The following is a 23,474-nucleotide window of genomic DNA, read 5'->3' on the forward strand; positions in this document are numbered from 1 at the left end:
TTGTAACCACAAGGCGGCAGAATAGTTAGGGGAACGACAGTCATACAAACAAGCTGAACCTACAGTACAATCAGAAAAGCCACAGATCTTACACCGAGAGAGTGCGAGTAAGCATATCATTCCAGCAACACCAAGTAAAATTTCAGTGAAGAACAGTCAATGAGCTGGGATGGTGAGTGGTTGTGTTAAATAAACATGCATCCAAAAACAGTAAAACTGCAAATCTATTTGAAACATAAACTACTAAATACTAAAACTATAAATACTCAAAAGTGCTACTTTCCACTACGCCACTTTCTCTCCCAAAACATCTGAGCCTTGAAAAATATTCACACCATGCTGTTATTGTCCTGAGGTCACAAAAAACGACTTTCACATTAAACAACGTCCACGCACCGTAATATGGCAAAGCTTCATTATTTTCTAACGTATGCATTCCTCTCAGGGATTACAGCGATGTGTACAAAGCCCCTGCAAACATGCCCCCCCCCCCGTCCAGGAGAGAAGCCACTCTACCTGGAACACAATGATCATGGTGAGGAACAGGTAGACAGCAGACAGGGCGGGTGACAAGTCTGTCCCCCCCGGGCTGAGGACATCAAAGACAGGTCTGGTCTCCCCGTACTGGAACATCCACAGTCCATGGCCTGGGGGGGCAGATCAATGAAATTCAGATGTGAGACTGGGGGGCGGCGGGGTTGTATGCGGCGTCCCATTTTTAGACTTTACAGCTCCGGGCCGAATAAAAGGCTGCAGGCTGCAGAGGGATGTGAGCTGGAGGGACATACCGATGGCGGAGAACAGGCACATCACCAGCAGGATGATGACGCACCAGAAGACGTCAATGTTCATTTGCCGCTCTAGCTTGCTGCGCTTGTACCGTGGGCCGTTGTTATTCAGCATGGATTTGGTCTCATGGCCTGCGGAGGGCGCCGTGCACTCAGGGTCAGCATGGGGTGAGCAGAAGAATAGGGGGGGGGGCTACTTAAGTAAAGGAGACACTAGCAAAGGAGGGTAGTGGAGATACCAGTGGGTCACGAGAGGGGAAGTCTCCGGAAAATGGGAGTGGGCCCACCTGCGTAAATGACGATCCCCACCGCCTCCTCCGTGTTCCTGATGGTACAGCCTCGGAGCAGCAGGTTGTCCTTATTCAGTCCGTCTCTCTTCCCATTCCGGTGGATTCTAGCAGTCATTCATTACAACAAAGGTTACGACGGGCCGCCGAATCACCTAACCTAAGCCTCGCCGTTAAGGCTCCGAGTTTGGCCACCAAGCCTGTGTTTCAGCCAGTGCTTCTCCTTTTTTGGAGACGAGGGATTAGGGGAGAGACAGACCAAGAAAAACAAAGAGCTCAGAAATGCTCTGTACGGTGGGCCAAAGATGTCCCACAGGATACCCCCCACATTTTTCCTGGAAGGATTCTCGGCAGGAGAACCGTCTTTGGGCATTCTTACAAAACCGGACCCGGTTTAGAAAGCTTTGGGGCTCAACGTCTCACTAGAAGAATGGAGTTAAATAGAAAGAACGAGGCAGGAGACGTGGAATATCCGACGTGAGAGCACGTTTAACGTTTGCAGAAATCCCACTGCTAAGTCAAGGATTATAGCGATATTAGGTAAACGGCCCAAACTACTCCGAGACTCAGGTTCCAAGCTGCATGCTGACAAAGTCTCTAGGTGCTGCTCTCTCACAGAGTGCCACATCAATGCGCTTGGTAAGTCATGACCGTCTGAATCGCGTGACGATACCGTTTCCAGGGCCAACCCGAGTACAGGCCAATGTACTCAGTGCGAATTCTCCTTCCTCCGCTTCCCATGTGACGAGAAAGAGAAGAGGAACCGACTGTGCGCACTAAACAGGCAGACAGACTCACAGATTTTCCTGTGTAGTACTGAGATAAACAAAATTAAGTTTAATTTTAGTACAAACCATGGCTTTGGGTGTTTGCCTCGGTACAGTTTTGGTATAACAAAAACAAACAATTAGCAAAAACTGTAAATCACCCTAAGTGACACCTTGCTGAAATAGTAATGGTGAATAATGGTGAATGATGTAGTAACCTGTTTGGACCGCTTAAGCCCAGAATACAATTTTGAATCATCCGTTATGTCAGACTGATGCCGTTCGGACGCACTCAGGATTAACGCGCACGCCGGCCGCCGTTCGGACGCACTCAGGATTAACGCACACGCCGGCCGCCGTTCGGACGCACTCAGGATTAACGCGCACGCCGGCCGCCGTTCGGACGCACTCAGGATTAACGCGCACGCCGGCCGCCGTTCGGACGCACTCAGGATTAACGCGCACGCCGGCCGCCGTTCGGACGCACTCAGGATTAACGCGCACGCCAGCTCCTTTTATAAGCCATCTAACAATTGTCAAGACTCTCGGCCTCTCAGGAAGATCCTGTCCACTTCACTGGGCCGTAATGTAATAAAGCATGAGAGAGACAGCCTCTGGTATTCACAGCCTTCACTCTGTGCCACAGTTACCAGGCAACAAGGTGCTGGAGGGGGGCGGAGCCAGCCAGTGTCTGGGTCATGGCTGCCCTTCGGCCCCACCTGCTTCCCTGGTGACTTCTGAGTCATCAACCCTCCAGAAAGACGACTTGATGCTGCCTTCTGGGAATTCTGTTAATGAAATCGAAGTTCCAGTCCAATAACCCAGACTGCTGGGCTTGCGAAGGAGCCCGCAGGACACAGTCTGCGCTGGTGTTACAGGCCACGGGTGGGAAGAAACGGACAGCAATGGATCAGGGGCTGCCAGGTTATAAGGGCAGATTGTCTAACCGGCACACATACCACAGCCATGCATTACTATCTGACTTGTAATACAGTGCCCCCCCCCACAACATTCAACTCCAATTCCTCAGATCGCTGTAATAAATTTGTACTATGACCCCCCTAAACCGGCATGCATCCATTATTAAAAGATAAATAAATAAATCTAAAATTCTGCTTCCCTACTGTACCAAAACTGCACCGACCCGATAACCCAAAATCAAGGAGCGTACTGAACCATTAAGTCTGTATACCGCTATAGCACCCACCTTAAACTGAAAGCTCACGTTTTTTGCCTTCTGACAGTGTTTTTTTGATGCTTTGTGCTACCATTTCCCACCCAAACATGAGGACATGCCACACTAGCTCTGTACTGATACTCTGTGGTGTTAAGCAGGCTTTTGTTTGTTTCATGAACTGTAGTGTTTGTTATAATAATACTCCATGCTTCAATTTTTCTTGGATCTTACGATAGACAGTTTAGACATATATAGATTGTTCATCTCTAATGCTATTTTGTCTGTTTCTCTGATAAAAAAAGTATATATATATTATGAATACAACTTCAACTATGCAGAAAATACTGGTTATCAGTATTGGTAATATTGGTAATATTAGAGGGAAATACAGCACCTAAGGGTATCGACTACAGTTTCCAGGTCGGAGCTCCACCGTACGTAAGCAAGACATATCCAGATAAAGAAACTATCGAAAGCAGCCGCCTACAACTTCCAGCATACCGGAAATATTTTAAGAATGGTTCTTCACTGGAAACACACATCTGGCTAAGTGACTAAGCAGGCAAACTCCGATAAATTACGCAAGAATGCTCCCCAGTTAAAGAGTGAAGAGAGACCCTCCCCTTTGATTGTACAGAGGAAATACTCACATGTAACCCCGGAAGCGGCCGAGATCATTGTTTGGCTTCTCACACTCGATGACGCTGTCATACTTGGAGGGGTCAAACTCACAGTCCTACAAAGAAACATTAACGTTTAACGCAAACACAGCCAGTTACGGAATCAGACACAGGACAGGACCGTAGTCCTTATGGAAACGGATTATAAATTTAGGCCGTGGACTCAGGGTCAAAGGTCAAGTTCATGCCATAAGGTTATGGGATGCAGCAGACGACTGGCTAGATTGTTCCTTCTTGAGTTTTCACAAAACAAAAGAATCCCGTTAGAGATCTGAGTGGAGTGTTTAAAAGACCTTATTTGCCTTGAAATCAGGTGGTTCTTTGACTAGACAAAGCCAGAGCAAATAATGCTAACGCTTTGGAACCGCTGGAAAACAGCAACCAAAACAGTCTCTAATTTATCGATCAGAAAATCACCTCCGATACATGTGGAGGAGGGGTTAGCCCCATTGGGGGAGGGGTTACCAGGACCAGGTAGCAGCCACACATGGGTGAGGGAGGGGATGATGTGAATCAGATCCTTGGCTGGAAATAAATTTCCCAGCGACCCTACCGATAGGTCCCTCCCCTACTGGAACAGATGCTGATGCGAAGTAACAGATTTAGGGAGACATGGCCTGGTCCAGAGACATTTCACAAGGGGTATCAATTAAAATATTGATTAGTACTTCAACCAAACAAACTATGTGGGCATGGTTTAATAGGTGGCGGTGGTGGGGGGTCCAGACTTTTGTCCAGGGAAAGGCAGGTGCAAGTAGCTTCATAGCATGCCACCTCGACACTACCCCACCACAGCCGCGCGCCTCACCAGGTCCAGGAAGCGCCGCACAACCTGCCGCTGCTTCAGGTTGCTCTCGCCGTCCAGTGTGGCAGTTTCAATGTGGCACAGCCCGTCCGGGTCGCTGGAGCTCAGGAGCAACACGTCCGCCGGCAGGATCTCATTGCAGCGCAGCCGGACGAAGTCTCCGACGCGCACCTGCTTCCAGTACTTCTCCACGTAACGTCGCTGACTCCTGCCGGCAGAAGCACGTCACAGAGTTACATCGTTGTATTGCATTTTACATACACGCCTTTATCTGGACCTCAATGAACCTGCAACCTCATGGTGAAAATACCAGCTTGTTAACCGATCTGCCACCTGCTGGCCCAGGAATCAAAGGGCAGCACACTATTCTCTTAAGTCAACATTTTCCATCACATTCTTAAGAATGCAAAATCCATTAGAGATGAAAGATTGGCAAAGGCATGGGTGTGAAGGTTGTCACACGCACCCACGCAGATAAACAGCGACTAATCAGCGTCCGTCTCAAACAAATACCCCCATTTCTACAAAACGGGACACAGCAGATTAATGCCATGGGCAAAGCGATCAGACAAGGACTCCCTGGTGGGCGAGGAGCGGCCAGCCAAGTCAAGCTGACAGCCCCTTTTAAAACACGGCACAAACACAGAGCGCACACGGGCTAACAAAAGCAGCAAAACAAACAATGGAGGGAAAAGGTGACGTGACTTCATGTTTACAACTAATGCCGAGGAGCGTTGGGGGTGGGGGGGGGGGGGGTTCTAACCTCAAACTCTGACCACCAGACATTGCAGCAAAAACAAAAACAAGTAAAAATTTTGAACCCTAGCAAAATCAGACTGAATAAATTAGGACGTAATCCAGAGATCGTATAATAATCCCCCAGATTAAAGACTGTCACTTTTCTGTGCTTTCAGTATAGAAAAGTATACAGGGTTTGAAATAACTTCCCCGACTCACATCGGTAAATGTCAAATAAGGACAGTTAATATCCCGACTTCATACGCTATTGTAATGCATCTGAAAGCACATTCAGGCGTCTTCCCCAACAAGCCTGCTTAGAGGAGGGGCTGCCCACCACTCAGGGTAAAGAACTCGCTATTCCCGATATGGGCGACGTCCCACAGATGTTTGAGTAGAACTGGCTGCGTGGGACCAAAGCCCACCAGTAACACCTGGGGTCAGATGTGCTACACCTATCTTTCTGGGAAGAGTAAGTGGGGGGGCAGGGAAGGCTGGAATATTTTGTTTCTTTTTCTGAAGTTGATGCAAGCGAACGCAATTGTACGGGGAAAACAACCCGGACAAATGAGAGCTGACTGCTAATGAGGGTGGAGGCCTATTTCTGGCTAGAGCCTGGACTGGTCAGCACAGACAGCGACAAGGACGGGCTCCTGCAGAGAGATCGTGCTTCAAATTTCCCGCTGTGCCAGGGAGACCTTGCAGTTAGTCAGGCGGAAGGCCGCACGCGTTTATTCATCTTAAAAGGTCACATGGGTAGCAGGGCGCTCAGCCATCTGACTGCTTTTCAGAAACTCTCCGTTCAACTGGATAAATGCTCCCACATATCAGCATTTAAGAATTAAAAAAAAAAAAAAAAAAAAAAAAAAAACACATCCTGACAATTTTCATCCAATTTTAATGTGTGTGTGTGTGTGTGTGTGTGTGTGTGTGTACACACACAACTACAGATTTAAATGCCCCAATTTGTAATTTTCTAACAAACCAAGTTTTATAAGGTTCTGGTAACAAACTTCAAAGAAAATCTGACTCACACTGCAAACATCTGGCCAGCAAAACCCACGGCGAGTCTGTCTGTATCCCACCCAAGCCGAGTGAATTCTCTCACAGGTAATACAGATAGCGATATGGGGTTTCTCCTTCTCTGAACCAGCTGGGCCGTTTACAGCTCAACGTCGCCAAAAGAGCGAGACCGCTTCAGAGACAGCAATCAGTCAGCGTGGCCACGACCCCATGCATGGAAGCACTCAGAGATAAAATTTTAAAAGCCGAAACACAAGATTGATCAAACTGGGACAGCTTGTGCTGAATTCAGCAAAACAAATAAATGAATAAAATTTAAAAGAAACCACACCCACGTAACTCTCAGAAGTACTAGCAGAGAGAGAGAGAGAGAGAGAGAGAGAGAGACATTGCATCCTTCCTGTACAAACGCCTACACGGCCTGTAGCAGTGCAGTCTGTACCACGAGCTGAAAGAAGAGCCAGTTTCCTTGGGACCGCGTCCGTAATTACGCTTGACCGACAACACGAGAGGACAAAGCATACAGCTGAAGTCACTACGCAGGAATCTACCAGCTTCATTCCACTGTATATAACATCTATTACAAACATCCTCACACACAAATGTGATCTGGGTGGCTAATGTATTTTATATACTTTATTGGTTACAAAATCTGCTGAAGCTCAGGAGGTGAAACAGTGAGAAGCTGAGCTTTCGAAAGCACAATCCATCAAAAATAAAACAAATATGCATAAGGAAGCTTATTGCGACGTCGGGAACAGCGTCGCACCTTCGATATGCCATGGGACCCTCTGCACGGTTTATACTCGTGACAGTAGTTATTTATATGGAGAGAATACATCACTATCATTGTTGATTAGAGGGGGAAAACAAAACTACACTTTTTACATTTCCTTGAATGCACTGAAATCAACTCCTTGCTGACTAAAACTTACCCGAAATTAAGGAGATTACATCAGACAGAGATGTCAGTGGGGTTCGGCTGCGATGATTCACAAAGGTCTTCTTGGGTTTTCCACTCAAATCAGGAATCGGGCAAACGCAGATTTCATGATACCGACTTGTGTAGTTTAGCAAAAAGAAGAATAAATGAAATACTTGAAAAGCTCAGACCCTGTGGGTACACTGCAAGTTCTCTTAGCGCTTACAGCTTGTAGATGTCATTATGAACAAAGCAGGCGGAATTCCCTTACGAGCAAATACGCATTTACTGCCACCAGAACAGTAGTTTTAATGCATCTCATAATCATAATACGAGGCGGAAAAAGTCACAATCACTTTCCAGTTGAAAAGATTCTCACAATCCACAAATGCAACATTATACTAATAAAATTTCATTTTTCAGGCCCAGCAGAAAACCTTTAATGTCAATAAATGAGAAATAGAGCACATTTTATGATCCTGGGAAAGGGGGGTGGGGACCTCAAGGTTACATCCCAAAAACCGGCAATAAAATAGAGAACTACAAATGCAGGCAAGGTCAGAGCAGGCAGAGTGTGTCCTTGCCCTCACTTCATCAGCTCAATGGAGCTACAGTGGACAAGCTTGGGTGGGGGGATGGGAGGACTGAGCGCACCTTACCTCTAATTACTACGCATACATTTCTTTCATACATTTATTCACATTGCACCTTTGATTTTTGATTGTATTTTTCTGTGTCTCGGGAAACCCGAGTAAAAAGTCACTGAATCAAGGCTCGCAAAGTTCCTTCTGTGTCGTGTTTACATTGTTAGATGGTGAAACGTCCTTCATATCCTACTGATCACCATTCACTGTGACCAGCAAGATCATCGTACAGCCGAGGATGATAAGGACTCTGACTCTGAATAAGGATCATGTCCGACCGGCCCACACACAGATAAAAACCTCTTTCACCTGGAACCTCTGATAATTAAACTGCACAAACTGCAGCAACTTTCAGTTTGCAAAACAAGAAATCCAAGGATTAAAAAAAAAAAAAAAAAAAAAAGTTAAAAATCAAGATTTCTGCATTATTAGTTATTGGGAACGTTATAAAATCAGTAAATGGGACAACGAGCGTCCAAAAGCAGAGGAAAACTGGCCATACAGGGACAATGTTTGCACCCAAACTCCATAGCAAGTTAAATCTGAGACTCACAGCAGGGTATTCATTACATTTTACAATCACCTAACACACGAGAAATAACCAGAGTTCACTGCCTCGCGCTTTCAAATAAGTACAGTTTGCCTTTCTGTACTCCAAAAATCTAATGTATTTGTTTTTGTACTGAAAAAAGGCAGTCCTCAACTCTGTGAGCTCCAGCCAAGGAACACTAAGCATTGCAGGAACTACTTTGAACTACAAACAATTTTTAAAGCGGTATTGTGTTTTTCCTGACATTTTTTTTTTTTAAACAATGAGTCTGTGATAACATAAAAATGCGTATTAGCGCTTTATGCATATACACCCATGAAGAACAACAAACAGAAAAAGGCGTTGGGGTGGATTGTGTTCATTTTTATTGTAGCGAATCTACTGAACCGTAAAAAGGCACACAGCCCTTTCGGAGATCCAGGCTGGACCCGGCCACATCCCGCCTGACCTGAGAGCGTCTGGCATTCCGAGGACACGGAATTTCCGTTCGCTGATCACGCCACAAACACAAGAGCTGTCCCTGCTATGGGCTTGGCCAGACAGGGCATTCAGAAACCCAGACATTTCGCTATGCTGCCATCTTTTTGGCTCAACTGAAAACGTAAGGCCAGCCCTAAAATCTAAAAATGCCACACCGGGTTTTACCATTTTAAACCCATGTTACTTCAAAATAAAATAATTTTTCAGCTGACACTTCCAAAGGTGTACAGCTAAATTTCTAATCGAAAGGCAAAACACACACCTCACAGAATTATTTATTCTACTCAGCTAAATAGTACCATCCTGATAAAAATATGTGGCTGATAACAGACTCTTTGGCAATTAAATGTGCAGCTTACCAGGTGTCTGGAAATAAAAGGAAGTTCATGTACGCCAAGGCGTGAAACGATGAGGGATGATCATATTCCAGTCAAGCACGGCTCTTTACGAGAGCCTGAAATACCGATTCTCTACCTACATGCATCATTTCTGTATTTGAGACAACTGCTGCCAGTAAACAGGAGGTGAAGGAGTCAGCTGTACTGAACACGCACCTCTAAAACGCCAAGCTCAACATGTTTGTTTGCATTGCTCCATAAATATTATCGTGTCTAATACTAGCAAGCAGCAAACACAAAGGCCAACCAGGGCAGTCCCCCTCCGATGCTCATCAGAAACCTGTCAATTCTGCTTTGCTGTGCCTTCCTCAAATACGTCCCATTTAGCTTTAGTGAAATGCAGCCCTTCTGTGTTTATATACACATTTCCGAACAAAAACATGACATTTACGAGGCAAAATATCAAAATCAACAACAGCCGTTAGCTAGATGACTTCTTCCGAAACAAGAGTACCGAGGAAATAAATCATCACCCCAGGTTTAAAAATAAAAGCTGACATATATATTAAGATGCAAATAACCAAAGTGAACATAAACAAAATTTACAGCGAATGGGGGACAATATCTATTCATGACATCACAAAGGTGCCACACTAATGGGCAAGAGCTAATCGCTAACTGTCCGCAGTCATCACAAAATATTGTCTTTGAGGCAATGAGCAAACACCTAAAAATAGCAAGACACATGACCCAGCAGCCATCCATTATGACACCATACACACTGGGTGTTTAACAACAGGACTGAACAGTCGGTCCTCTTGGGCAGATAAGGGAAGACTTCATACTAATGTTTGCTAACAACAGTTCAGCCAGACAGCTTGTCCACAAGGCACTGCAAGATATCAGTGTTCACACCACCAAAATTATTATGGTATAATCGTAGTACAAAATGTCTAGTTCACACAATGAGAGCAGCGGATTTAAATCTCTGGTCAAACGGGATGTTGACGCTGAATTTGCACTGAAGAATGTTTGCACAAGAGCTGATGGGGGGGGTGCGAGGGGGGGCAGAGAAAGGGGCAGATATAATTTTGTGCTGTCAATTTCAAAATATAGGAAGAATTCATTCAGCGTATCTGAAAACTTTGACATCAAAAGTCGGTATTAGCAACAAACTAGAGAAAAACACTAAAACGCAGCAAATCACAACACAGCAAAACATTCATAAATGACATCTGTGCAGGGTGCGCGTCATTAAACAAAAAACTACACTGATTCTGAATACTTATGGAGAGAAATTCTTCACTGCCGACAATAAAATTTCCCTTTCCAAAATAGATGCACGTAGTATATAAACTGCATTGCTTACATGCATGTTCCATCCATCCATCCATTTTCCAAACCGCTTATCCTACTGGGTCATGGGGGGTCCGGAGCTTATCCCGGAAGCAATGGGCACGAGGCAGGGAACAACCCAGGATGGGGGGCCAGCCCATCGCAGGGGACACTCACACACCATTCACTCTCACATGCATTCCTACGGGTAATTTAGCAACTCCAATTAGCCTCAGCATGTTTTTGGACTGTGGGGGAAACCGGAGTACCCGGAGGAAACCCCACGACGACATGGGGAGAACATGCAAACTCCACACACATGTGACCCAGGCGGAGACTCGAACCCGGGTCCCAGAGGTGTGAGGCAACAGTGCTAACCACTGCACCACCATGCCGCCCCATGCATGTTCCAGATTTCTGTTAATTAAAATATTATTTTGTAAATTCAAACAAGACTGTGATGGCATTCAATGTCAAGCAAATGCCATTACTACTGGATATAAAATTCTTAAAACTGCAGTGACACTTGAGGACACAGAATTTCTATACACTCAAACAGTGAAATCACACAATGCACGTATTTAAAAAACCCAGTTATTAAGACGGGAGCAGACTGCTTTGATGCGTTACTGTTTGAGGTTTCCTTCCATCTCCAACCCAATTCAAGCCACCCTCACCTCCCTCGCTCACTCACAGGCAACAGATTCATAACATCAAGAGGAACGCCAACACTGAAATACTTTGTCCACCTCAAAAAAAAAAAAAAAAAGAAAGAATCAGCTACACACTCCTTTCCCAGTACACCCAACAGCACAACTCACACCCAATGGAAATGTTCTACTGGGGTCCATGCAGCTTTCTGGGAAAACTCTACGGAAAAAGTGCATCAGATTTACAAGTCAGACAGGACTAGATTTCTCAACGCGCCTACAACTGATGGAACCCCTGGCTCCGGAGTTAGTCCCAAAGTGAGCCGAACGATAGATTCTGAGCTACACATAATTAATTTTAAAGCGTTCCTTTGCTTCCCGCGTTTGGCCAGACCATGGGCAGAGCAGAGTAGGGGCATCTTATCCTTCTCATCCGCATCCGGTGCAGCCCTGCCAAATATGAATAATTAGCATTAGCACACTTAGCATCACCACAAAAATCATTAGAAACGTCACAGTTCGAGGTTGGGATACAACCTACAGCCTTACACCTGAAAAACTGCCTTTAGCGAGAACAACATCTAGAGGGCGCACAGCAGGAAGCCTGAAAAGAACCTGAGCACTTCCGGCCTTGAAAACAGCGGCACTACAGTACAAGTAAACGCGCAGAAAGGCAGACACTGGGTCCTTTAACTGGCCTGAACGCTGGGCCTGTACATGGCGGACAGAGCCACTTTTCATTAGAAAAACGTTCTATAAAAACAGAGCCTCTGGTAAATATTATTTAATATTATACGCACACACACAACTTGGGGAACCTGAACTCCAAGATGAGGAACTGATCAGTAAAAAGTCACTAAAGCAAGACATTCAAAGTTCCTTGATGTCAAGCGTTTCTGGAGAACAAGCTTCATGCAGACTTGGAAAGGCCTCAATTGAACTTTTGTTTCATCTGCGTATTTTACATCTCAATATCCAGGACGTTTTACGCTTTGTACTTAGTGATGTTTCTGTATGGCACAGCACTCTGCCGGGGAAATACTTTTGGGGTCAAACTACCTTCTGGTTCTGATTCCGCACTGCTTTGCTACTGCAGGTGGAAATAAAATAATCACTCACCAGTGGGGAAAGGAAGCTCACACACGTCCACTTTCAGCATGTAACAGAACTAATTACATAATTAATGTCGAATCAGTGACTCATCCAGCTGAGAAAAGTATTAAACCCATTTTAAAATAAAAACCGCAAAAACATTCTGCAATTTCCTCCTGGATCAATAAAAGTTCTCTTTTCCCACAATACCGCCATCCATCCATCCACCACATCCAAAGGAGTGCTGTATAACTCATGACCTCGACATTAGATGCTAAGCTAACATGCGATACTCTTTGTCGACATGTCAAACGCAGACGAAAAACAGGCAGGGATAAAGATCTAAGTGTCTTCAATAAGGGCCAAAAGCATTTTGGCGAGACAGCTGGGTCAGAACATCTCTGAAAAGCCAAGGCTTGTAGGGTGCTCAAAGTCAGCGGGGCTGAGAGAGGCTGAGAGCGGTCTGAGGAGCGTTGGGTGGCAGGGGCTCACTGATGCGAGATGTGGATGAGGGCTACTATGGCACAAATGGCAGATTTGATCAACCGGATGATGACTGGAGTAACGCGTCGCGACACACGGTGCGTGGAACATGTCCATGTCTTCAGTGATCAGCGCACTGGCTATGAGGACCACGTTAGCTTACCGTCTAATGTATCCCAGACCGTGATAAGCACCATTACTTGCTTCACTTGGGAGTTACCAAAATATTTTAGCTCACTGGAGCCCATCGGTAGGGTCACGTATGTAAAATGTCTCCTGAAGATGTTTTACAGCAACCAGGCCCAACAAAAGCTACCAGTTTGTGACAAAGTTCACTTCTGGTGCAGCGGTCTTGCGCTTCTTGTGGCTGCCCTGCAGACAGAGAGCCAAGGGTGCAGACAGCACACAGGATTGGGACACAGTGAGAAAGGCAGCAGCCTGCGCTCAGGGGTCAAAGTTCAGCATGCTTTGGCCACACGTCACTGGATGGGTGATTTGTTAGGAAGGCTGTGTCTTGGAGAACCGTGCCTGCATCCTACGAGACGTGCTTCCAGGGGCGTGACCCTCACTGCTCACCCAAGACCCGCCCTGCAGCTTCCGCCCAGCTGAGGGGAATTGAAGAGAACGTGCGAAAGGAGTTGGCGCGAAAAGTGGGAACTTCCATGTCCCCACCGACCTTCTGCCAGTTCTGAGCGCTTTGGAAGTCTCGTGTGAGCAGGATTTTCTCAGTTCCTCTACAGACGTTTAGCCAAAAGAACCATTTAAATTGTACATTAACAAGCAGCCAAACAGTTTCAATTCAACTGCCAGGCTGAATATGTTCTTGTGTGCAACGGAATGCTGGTGCAGGGAGAACCTAGGAATTTGTAGAATTTGTAGTTATTTTTAATACAAACAAGCAGCTCCTGTAACTCAGCGAGCAGAGCATTATACTAACGATGGCCAGGCTGTGCCTTATAATCCCAGGAATCACACACAAATTGGAAGACTTCCCTCTACTGTAAGAATCAGAATCTTCAGAAAAAAAAACGAATAAAATGTTAACCGTACCTTGTACTTGTCACGCGTGTTTACAATTTTCCTATAAATAACAGCAACAATTCGTTATTGGTGTGTCAGCAAACAATTTCCATCCGTTTCCTACACAGCCAGGAGGCAGAGGACACCCTGGAAAGGGGGGCATTTACCTAGATATTTGAGGGCCCTTTGGCAGTTCCACCTTGCCCCCCGCCCCACACAAATTTCTTGTATAATTTAATGTTTCCAAGGGCTCCTGTCAAGGCCCCCCTGCTGAATCGGTCAGGGTGGGGACGCCAGTCCACACATAATCATTCATCTAACCATGTTTTTGGGCAGTGAGTGTCACGCAGGGGGTCAACTATCCTCAGCCATAAATCATATGCCCAATTAACACTGCAGAATTAGCCAAAGCAACTTAGTAAAACACCCCCCAGGACCACCGTAAAAAGCCAGTCGGTCGCAGCCTGGAGGCACCAAGGCAAGGCGGAAAGCCGCAGAGCAAGCCGTGAATCACGCCTGTCAACCAGCCGTATTTTACGAGGCCATCCCTCAAAACTGCACATGGTAAAGCAAACATAAATCCAGTACCGGTACGTCAGTACGGCCAGTAAAGGCGAGGACGGGGAGGGGTGGAAAACACAACCTGCTGTCCTCAGGCTAGCAGAACTTAACCTGGGCCTAATGCTGCAAAATCAATATACGGGCGATTAAATATGAGAGTGACCAGTCAGGAAACATGGTAAAAGTACCAAGCTGACAAAACTGGGCATTATCGGTTATTAATGAACACACTGTGGCTTTTAAATGTGTAAAAAAAAGCAAAGGAAAAAAGTCTGTGTTTAAGGAAAGTGCAGTGAGCCGCGCGCTGTTGCAGCGCACTGGGATCGCTGTCGACTTAATACAAAAGTGAGAGGAGGGAAGAAAGAGATCAGCCGGCAGCTAAAACAAGGAGGAGAAAACGACAGGGAGTCGCAGAAAGCCCAGCCATGGCTGCGATCCGCTTACTGGCAGTAAACAAGGCAATCCATGTGGTTTATTTCTGTATCCGAGCGGTGTCTTCGGTAGTCCTCCCACAGGTCTTTGATGGCCGTGACGGACAGGATGAATATGACGGGGGCCAGGGCCAACACTGGCTGGAACGCCTTCACCACCGGCACGAAGTTCAGCAGCGCGATGAACACAAAGTAGACGTTGGCGAAGCGGTGGAACTGCTCGAAGAGGTTCTTGGGCAGGAAGGAGAGCAGCGTGTACTTGGTGGTTTTGATCTTGTTGTTGGCGTAACGCTTGTGGGGCTCCTGGGCCCCCCCGGCCCGCACGACCCTGCTTTTGCTCTCCTTCTTGCTTTTCCTCTTCGTCCGCTTTCTGACTTCGCAACTCTTCAGCGCTCCGGCTTCCCCGGACTCCCGCGCCATACTGCGCCGCAAACTCTCCAAACTTTCTTCCTCTTCTTCCTTTCTGCTTTCATTTGGAGAGTAAGAAACGCTACGTGATCATGCCGCTTTTCCGTCCTTCCCGGAGAAATCGCTCCCCGCTTCATCCAGCGCACCCCCCCTGCCCATTTCTCTTGTTTATTCGCCTTTTCTTTCTCTTATTGGGATCGCGGAGCTTCGTTCAGCTGCATCCCGTTTTTCTCTCCCCACTTCATGCCTTGAAACCCATCAGCTCGTCATCTGAGAGCGGACGCCCCGCCTCCGCCGAGGAGCCGCTGCCACGCATCACCCTGCCGGCCGCCGGCCTTTTCTACCGCAGCTGTCCGCGTCCCACCGCGACAACACCGCCCGATCCTTAAGAAAGATCGCCCACCTCCTATCGAAAGTCACCCACACAATCCTTACACTTTTTGCCAGTCAAATTATTAATTTTTCCTTTGTTCGTTTTGCATTAAATATCAATTCAAACATCCAATCGTTTAAATGTAACCCATACGGTATTTAAAGCGCATTCATTTTAGTACATCGTGATACTCGTTTCGATGTAGATTACCTAACTTTCCCTCAGTATGCTCCACCTACTCGACAGTGACGTTTATGAGGTGGAGATGAGAGTAAGAGACTAAAGTTAATTCATACATTCCACAGTTGCAGGGCGGCTCCCGGACTGTGTGTTACCCTCCTTTGTGTGACTCAACGGCCCTTGATGCCTCGCTTGTCCATTGCCATGGACAAAAGTGCCTGTTGAATAAAAGAGAATGTAAATATAAAGTCAATGATTAAATCTGCTCCAAGTATCACCTGCAGTCAAGTGGTGTAAGCTTCTTATAACTGCATAACCAGTGCAGGATTTGTAAAAAATGTTTTTTTTTTTTTTTTTTTTTTTTGGGGGGGGGGGGCTCTTCTCATTTCTGTACACATGTCCATGCACCCATGCACACAAACAAAGACTCTTAACCCTAACGGTTAAATGTTACAGATATACCACATATCCTTAAGGAATACAATATGACGTTTGATAACCTTGTCATAAAAAAGGGAAGTGGGACGCTCTGAGTGAGAGAGATTGCTTTGGTAATTTGCAGTGACAGATAAATAGGCCCCTGATTGTCCCCGCATAGGGGTTCATCCACTCCCGCGGGGCCCTTATGGGGCGGGGGAGGCTGAGCGTAATACCTTGGAGGTGTTGAGAAGCTTCGCTGAGAGCAGCTGCCACAGCTGTGGGCCTGAAGCAGACATATCTGACGGATTCCTCTTCTACTCATGTTCCTGGGATCCTATGCGGTCGATTTAAGGAGCCACTGCGCTGGCTGATCTTTAGGCTACAATCGGGTTTCCTCCCGAAACGTACATTTTAACTTCTCTAGCGTTTCCTTTGAGAAATAGGGCCTGTCGGAGCAGGGCCCTAATATATATCATTTACTGTCATTATGGGTCTGCTTTTCACACTAGTACTTTGCCCACAAGATTCACAAAGAAACAGTCAGCCAGCTGCTTGTGGTTGCTGTTGTGAACATAGATATTCTTTGGATTAACTATGTCTCCGTATAACCAGCTATTGACCTGTCTCTTCCTGAATCTCATCTTCCCAATATATCTTCCATACCTTTTCTGAACAATGTTAATTTTTACTTGCAGTGTTTAGTGCGCTTAGTAGCCGTGAGTGATACAAATATCCTTCACTGCCCTGCTTTGGGTCAGTATAATCCCAGGGGTATCTCAGCATGCACAGAGAGCTGAATGTTTACTCAGTGTGAACAAGGTCGCTCGTTATCGTCACATAATCCCCCCCCATGAAGATCACCGAGTCGCCAAGAGGTGAGCAGAGCTTGCACGACCAAGGCAGACACCTCACTGTTTTGGAAGGCCATGCAGGTTGTCCTGTGCTGCTACCAGCTTGTTGCTGGTTCAATTCCCAGGATTTTGGAATCTGTTTGAATTCTGTAGCAGAATAACTTGTTTGAGATTAAGGTATCTACTTAAGCAATTAATAATGTGAGATTTGGGATTTCCTCCTGGTTGTGTTATTTTAATATCAGATTTATGGTTTTGACTTTGCTCATCCAGAAAGAATTGGATTCCATTCATCCTCCAGTCTTGTCTCCATGGAGGCAGGAGGTAGATGCCAGTTAATCACACGGCAGTTGCCAGAAGCAATTTAGAATTGTCACGTATTGACGGTGTGGTTCAGACCAGCTTGTAAAGGCCACTGTAAGATCCACAAAGCGTGGAGTTTATATAGGTATTTGTGGGAATGAGGTCCGGTAGATCATACCTCAGTGCAGAAGTAAGGAAACAGCATCACTGCAGAAATAATTAAGGTTCTCTGAGAACTGTGCCTCTCTGAGGCTTTGCAAAGGGCTCCTTCCTTCCTTTAGAGGGCAGAATCCAGAGTGCTTTGCCCGCTCGTTTGAGGGTCCGCGGGGGCATGACTCGCTGTCAGTGGGTCTAATGAAGCTGGCAGGAGAGTATCACAGCAGCCTGCTGCGTACAGCGTGTACAGAGTCGTGACCCCTCTGCCGCCAGGGATTGTGGGTTGGGGCCTGACCTTCGCCTGTGCAGAGCAGCTGTGCTGCCAAGCGTGTCGGTGGCTGAGCTGACCTTCCAAGGGTGTATGTTTAGTGCCTCCTGGGCTTTGTTCAGGTCCATTAAAACTGCATTTGGATTAGCCTCTACTGGAGAATGGACGGCATGTAGGCCCTCCACAAGCTGCGGACGCTTTCCTGCACAAAACCGCCCCATCTGGCAGCTAGAAAAATACCACATATCTCTTGCATAAACTGCATTTAGGATAAAATGTGATGTTCAGCTGGTATAGTGTATGGCTCTGGCTTCTATTCCTTTTGTACAAATGAGTTTTGTCTGTATTGGTCTGGATGCTGCCTTATTTGACAGGCTGTTTTTTTCACTGTAACTGCCTACCACCTGGTACGGATGATAAGGATGACTGAAATGGAATAGCTGGCCTCTTTAAATGTAGCTGGTCAGTCAGGGGCCTAGAGGGCGCTGTTACCTCTGGGGCCTGATAGAATGGGAACCCTTCACATATAATAAAACTATAATTGAGGGTGAAATATTTATTAGAATGAATCTTTTACCTTTTGGTCTTAATAATTTTTGGAATATATAATTGCACAGCCCTAATGACATATTTTTAATAGAGGTAGGTTAATTTGAAACATAAATTTGAATTTACCCTATTAGAAAAATTAAATACTTCATAAAGCTTCTAAAGCTTAATAAGGTTAAGACAGAATGTTGATATTGTAGTGCAGGAACTTTGAGGATTTTTGAAAGGACTTCTACAGGTGTAACCGGCCCCACTTGATATAAGAGTGAAGCCATCACTTCCAAAATGGCCACAGAACCCAAGGAGTTTTTCGTTCATGTATGACAGGAAGGACCCTCCTGCCCCCCCACCCCCCCAGGACAAATGTGAACAGGGACCAGGCTTTGCTTGAGAAAACAAACTGAAGTGGAGCATTTTGAAACTGCTGACCACTCAGTTTGCTGGCGGAGGGAATTGTCTTCTCAAAACAACTACAAGTACATATTTTACACTCTTTCACTGTGGCACAGTCAATACGACTTAATAAAGTCACAGCCATTCCTTTTTTTTGTCGAATCAGCCGTTCAGACCCCCCCCCCCCCGGCCGCCCGCCCGCCACGCTGAGATGCCTCCCTCGCCTCGTCCAGTGGCCTTCTCCAGCACGGCAGCCGTGAGGTAATACCGAAAATCACCAGAGACAGTTCTAGAACCAGCCCTGTGATTTATTTCTTATCCTGCTCCTGGCTTGGGTCAAAGTGCTGACGCAGGCTGCCCCCCCCGCCCCCCAGCCCCCCAGCCCAGCCCAGTCCGTGGTGTTTCGCACTGGAGCTTCACGCAGCCTCAGTTCCGGAACTTTCTCACGTGACACTGAGGTTATCGGGCCTTCTCGTTACGCTGTTTATGTCCTCGCGGGCTTCGCGTCCGCAAGTTCCAATCTGTTTCCACGTTCCAACGGCCTTCTGTTCAGATCGCTCTGTGGTGTGTGTATTTATGTGAGTCCCCGGAAAAGATTGTCCAAGAGCTCTGTCCAAGATTAATATTTTATCTGGGATCGCCTCTGGTTCATCACACACAGTTACTAATGAACAATCTAGAAAGATAACGACTCTTGCATCTGTAATAGGCTTGTCACTGTGGCTATGACCGGCAGGTGAAAAATACCATATTCCACAAACAGCAGTTATGGTGGTAGCCAGATAGTGTTATACATAGTCCCTGCTTATCCAATTAGGGTCATGTTAATATGAATATTTCCCAGCATGCAGTTGGCTTAGGTTTTAATATATTCTGGACTGGATGCACATCCACCCATGTTCACTGAATTGTGGGAGAGCTGAACTGTGGGAGAACCTAGGAGAATGTGGACTGCTGTGTTGTGTGAATAAAACATTAATACAATGTTTGTTGAGTTTTAACCAATTGCTTAAGATTGCTCCAGCCCTGATTTTCTGGTAACACATAAAGGGCCCAGTATATTACGCTTTGTTCAGCAGCCAGTAACAGCTGCCCCCTGGTGGCCACATTCCACCTTTGCAGTTGGAGGCTGTGTACTGCCTCTGCACAGGGGTAGATATACTATAATATTAATGCAATATTCATAAACTAAAATGGTATATCTCTAGTTACTTCTAATAATGATTTTTTAAATATGTAAACAATGTGCAAAAAGGCAGATATCTGGTTTGAGAGAGTATGATCTCCTTAATTTCCCCAGCTTTTCTGATGTGAGATTAACACACAGTTTGTCAGCCATAGTAAGAATGAAGCAGGTGGGATACCTTCAGGGATACCTCGTGGTTTTGCCTTTAGTTGATGTTGTGAGTATCCGAGGCATGTAGGCTGAAAGATCAAGACATTGTTTTATCCTGTTAAGGCTGTTTCCTGGGCTCACAGAGACAACCTTTTATTTCACAGAAAGATGAATTACACTCTTTGCTCATATCATCGCTTTATCATTTGCATGTGTTTGTTTGCAGTGACTGGTGCCCCATTGAAGGTGCCCCCAGCCCTGAGCTCCCAGGGTCAGACTCCAGACCCTCCTCCTCTGCCAGCTGGATAGGTAGCGGAATGAAGGCAGACGGATGAAGTTTTATACTAAAATAGGTTACGATCAGCGATCTATGGAATTCTGTTAATCTGTTTTTGCTCATATTTCATTTTCATATTTTCATGACGTTTAACAAGATAACTGGATGTCATTTAAGGAAAATCTCATTCTTCTTGGAGCTTCCAATGCATGCATGGTTTTGAAGGTGAGATGTCATTAGATCAGCCTGGAATGTGAATGAATCAGCCTGGGATGAGATTGGGCCAGCCTGGGATGAGATTGACTTCCATCTTGGATGAGATTGACTTCCATCTTGGATGTGATTGGGCCAGCCTGGGATGAGATTGACTTCCATCTTGGATGTAATTGGACCAGCCTGGGATGAGATTGACTTCCATCTTGGATGTGATTGGGCCAGCCTGGGATGAGATTGACTTCCATCTTGGATGTAATTGGACCAGCCTGGGATGAGATTGACTTCCATCTTGGATGTGATTGGACCAGCCTGGGATGAGATTGACTTCCATTTTGGATGAGATTGACTTCCATCTTGGATGTGATTGGGCCAGCCTGGGAAGAGATTGACTTCCATCTTGGATGTAATTGGACCAGCCTGGGATGAGATTGACTTCCATCTTGGATGTGATTGGGCCAGCCTGGGATGAGATTGACTTCCATCTTGGATGTAATTGGACCAGCCTGGGATGAGATTGACTTCCATCTTGGATGTGATTGGACCAGCCTGGGATGAGATTGACTTCCATTTTGGATGAGATTGACTTCCATCTTGGATGTGATTGGGCCAGCCTGGGATGAGATTGACTTCCATCTTGGATGTGATTGGACCAGCCTGGGATGAGATTGACTTCCATCTTGGATGTGATTGGGCCAGCCTGGGATGAGATTGACTTCCATCTTGGATGTGATTGGGCCAGCCTGGGATGAGACTGGTTCCGCCTTGGATGTAACTGGATCAGCATCATACCTCAACTCTGCTGTGCTGAATGTTTCCTTACACATAATGTATTCCAGTGAATATTAAAAGTGCAGTATTCAATGCATGCCATACTCTGGAATCACTTTGGGGAGTGATTAATAACTGAAAATAAAGATATAGAAAACAATGATAATGAACAATGTTTTGGTTGAGAACCGAGCTTTTCAGTTACCAGGAGTGATGTTGAAAAGGACAGTGGAGACAGCGCTAACTGCATGGGTGAGCCTCACCGACCGGTAATGTGTCTGATCTGACCTGAGATCAGCTGGATATGCTGCCCTGTCCACCCTGAGGGACAACCCTGTGCAAATATGCACAAGCAATGTCTACATCATGTCCATAAAATCCTAAATGTCATCAAACTCCGCCAGGGATCAGAGCACTGATCTCCAATATTGCATATTAATTTATGTATGCACTTCAGTTTACGTAACACATAAAAAAAATCATTTGCACAATGATTCCAGGTACATTGGAAAGCTTCTCGTCACCTATCCCATCATGCTGTCCATGAAACACACATGCAGGTGAGAACAGGCTTGGGGGGTGACAGCACAGGGTCAGCCAGTGCGCGGTGCCCCTGGAGCTGGGGAGTTATGGCCCTTGCTTATAGGAACATTTATTTAGCATTAGAAAACAGTTGTGAATTTGACACACAATTGATTCACAATATCAGTTATTCATGAGTTGGCTATGTATGATGAAATAGGAACATTTTTGGATGATGTGTATATATACACACACACACAGAGGTGGAAAGTTCAGACCAGTTAGTATCTGGTGAGCATCAAATACGGTAAAGAATATATAAATCCCTTTAGGGGCTCTGTGGACTGGGGCACTGTTATGCTGGAACAGAAAAGAGCTTCTCCCAAACTGTTCCCACAAAGTTGGAAGCATATAATGATCAAAATTCTCTTGGTTTGCCGAAGCATTAAGTTTCCTTCACTAGAACTGAGGGGTCCAGCCCAACCCATGAGAAACAGCCCCATACCACTATCCCCCCTCCACCAAACTTTACAGTTGGCGCACTGCAGTCAGGCAGGTAACGTCCTGGCATCCGCCAAACCCAGACTCATCCATCAGACTGCCAGTCAGAGAAGCATAATTCAACACCCCACAGAACACATTTCCACCACTGCAGAGTCCAGTGACAGCGTGCTTTACACCACTGCATCCTACGCTTGGCACTGCGCTTGGGGATGTGAGGCTTGCATGCAGCTGCTCAGCTGTGGAAGCGCATTCCATGAAGCTCCCGGTACATAGTTTTGGTGCCGGAGTTAATGACAGAGGAAGTTCGGAACTGTGCAGTTATTCAGGCTAAAGAGCGTAGGCGACTTTTACGCACCTCAGCACTCAGCAACTCCGCTCTGTTGCGTTACACGGTCTGCCACTTCATGGCTGAGTTTCTGCTGTTCCTAAATGCTTCAACTTTGCAATAATACCTCTTACAGATCACCATGGAATATCTACCAGGGAAGAAATGTCATAAACAGACTTATTACCAAGGCAGCATAGCATCCGATGATGGTACTACACTTGAATTCACTGGATTCATCAGAACGACCTGTTCTTTCACAAATGTTTGTAAACCTGACTGCATGGCTGGGTGCTTGATTTTATACACCTGTGGCAATGGGTCTGAATGAAACACCTGAATTCAACGATTAAGAGTTCAATGATTAAAATTATGTGTGTCCCAATACTTTTGTGTGTGTGTGTGTGTGTGTGTATTTGCAAAGTTTGTTGAATAGTTGGCTTGTCTAAAGGCAATAAAATCTGTGAAAATTATGGCATTAATTGTAAGTGACATGTATATTATTGTTTCTCAGATAGCAAAACGGTTGTGGTTCGACCATGATAACAATGAATAAAAATTAAACACTTTAGCGAAATGCACTCATTTGTTTAATGGCTGCTTGACTGCAGATGTCATCCACCACATCGACCAAGTTCAGGCTTTCTGTCCAACCTGGGGGCCTGCGGCTGGGACCTTTGGTTGAAGGCGCCCTTGTGCTTCCTGATTATGGATTTTAATCCACAATAGACAGAGCAAATTCCTCTACAGCCAGGAATAATGGTCCCTGGCTGCCGTTTGGGGCACACGCCACCTAGTGCCACCCAGCTGCTGTGGGCTTCAAAGTCTGGAAGAAGATTATTCCCAGCTGAGGG

General features: G+C 45.9%; 1 protein-coding gene across 1 annotated transcript in view; it reads right to left on the reverse strand.

The window, feature by feature from the left end:
- Nucleotides 1–15,792, reverse strand: part of atp10a (ATPase phospholipid transporting 10A) — a 33,081-nt gene extending 17,289 nt beyond the window's left edge. The window contains exons 1-6 of the mRNA XM_048999277.1: nucleotides 14,785–15,792; nucleotides 4,508–4,712; nucleotides 3,670–3,755; nucleotides 1,076–1,182; nucleotides 789–920; nucleotides 517–647 (exon numbers count right to left, since the gene is read on the reverse strand). Coding sequence (XP_048855234.1) covers nucleotides 517–647; nucleotides 789–920; nucleotides 1,076–1,182; nucleotides 3,670–3,755; nucleotides 4,508–4,712; nucleotides 14,785–15,191 — 1,068 coding nt within the window. The 5' untranslated portion in view covers nucleotides 15,192–15,792. The remainder of the gene's footprint in view (nucleotides 1–516; nucleotides 648–788; nucleotides 921–1,075; nucleotides 1,183–3,669; nucleotides 3,756–4,507; nucleotides 4,713–14,784) is intronic.
- Nucleotides 15,793–23,474: the final 7,682 nt, after the last annotated feature.

Source organism: Brienomyrus brachyistius, unplaced genomic scaffold, assembly GCF_023856365.1.
Source record: "Brienomyrus brachyistius isolate T26 unplaced genomic scaffold, BBRACH_0.4 scaffold44, whole genome shotgun sequence".
NCBI classification, from domain to species: domain Eukaryota; kingdom Metazoa; phylum Chordata; class Actinopteri; order Osteoglossiformes; family Mormyridae; genus Brienomyrus; species Brienomyrus brachyistius.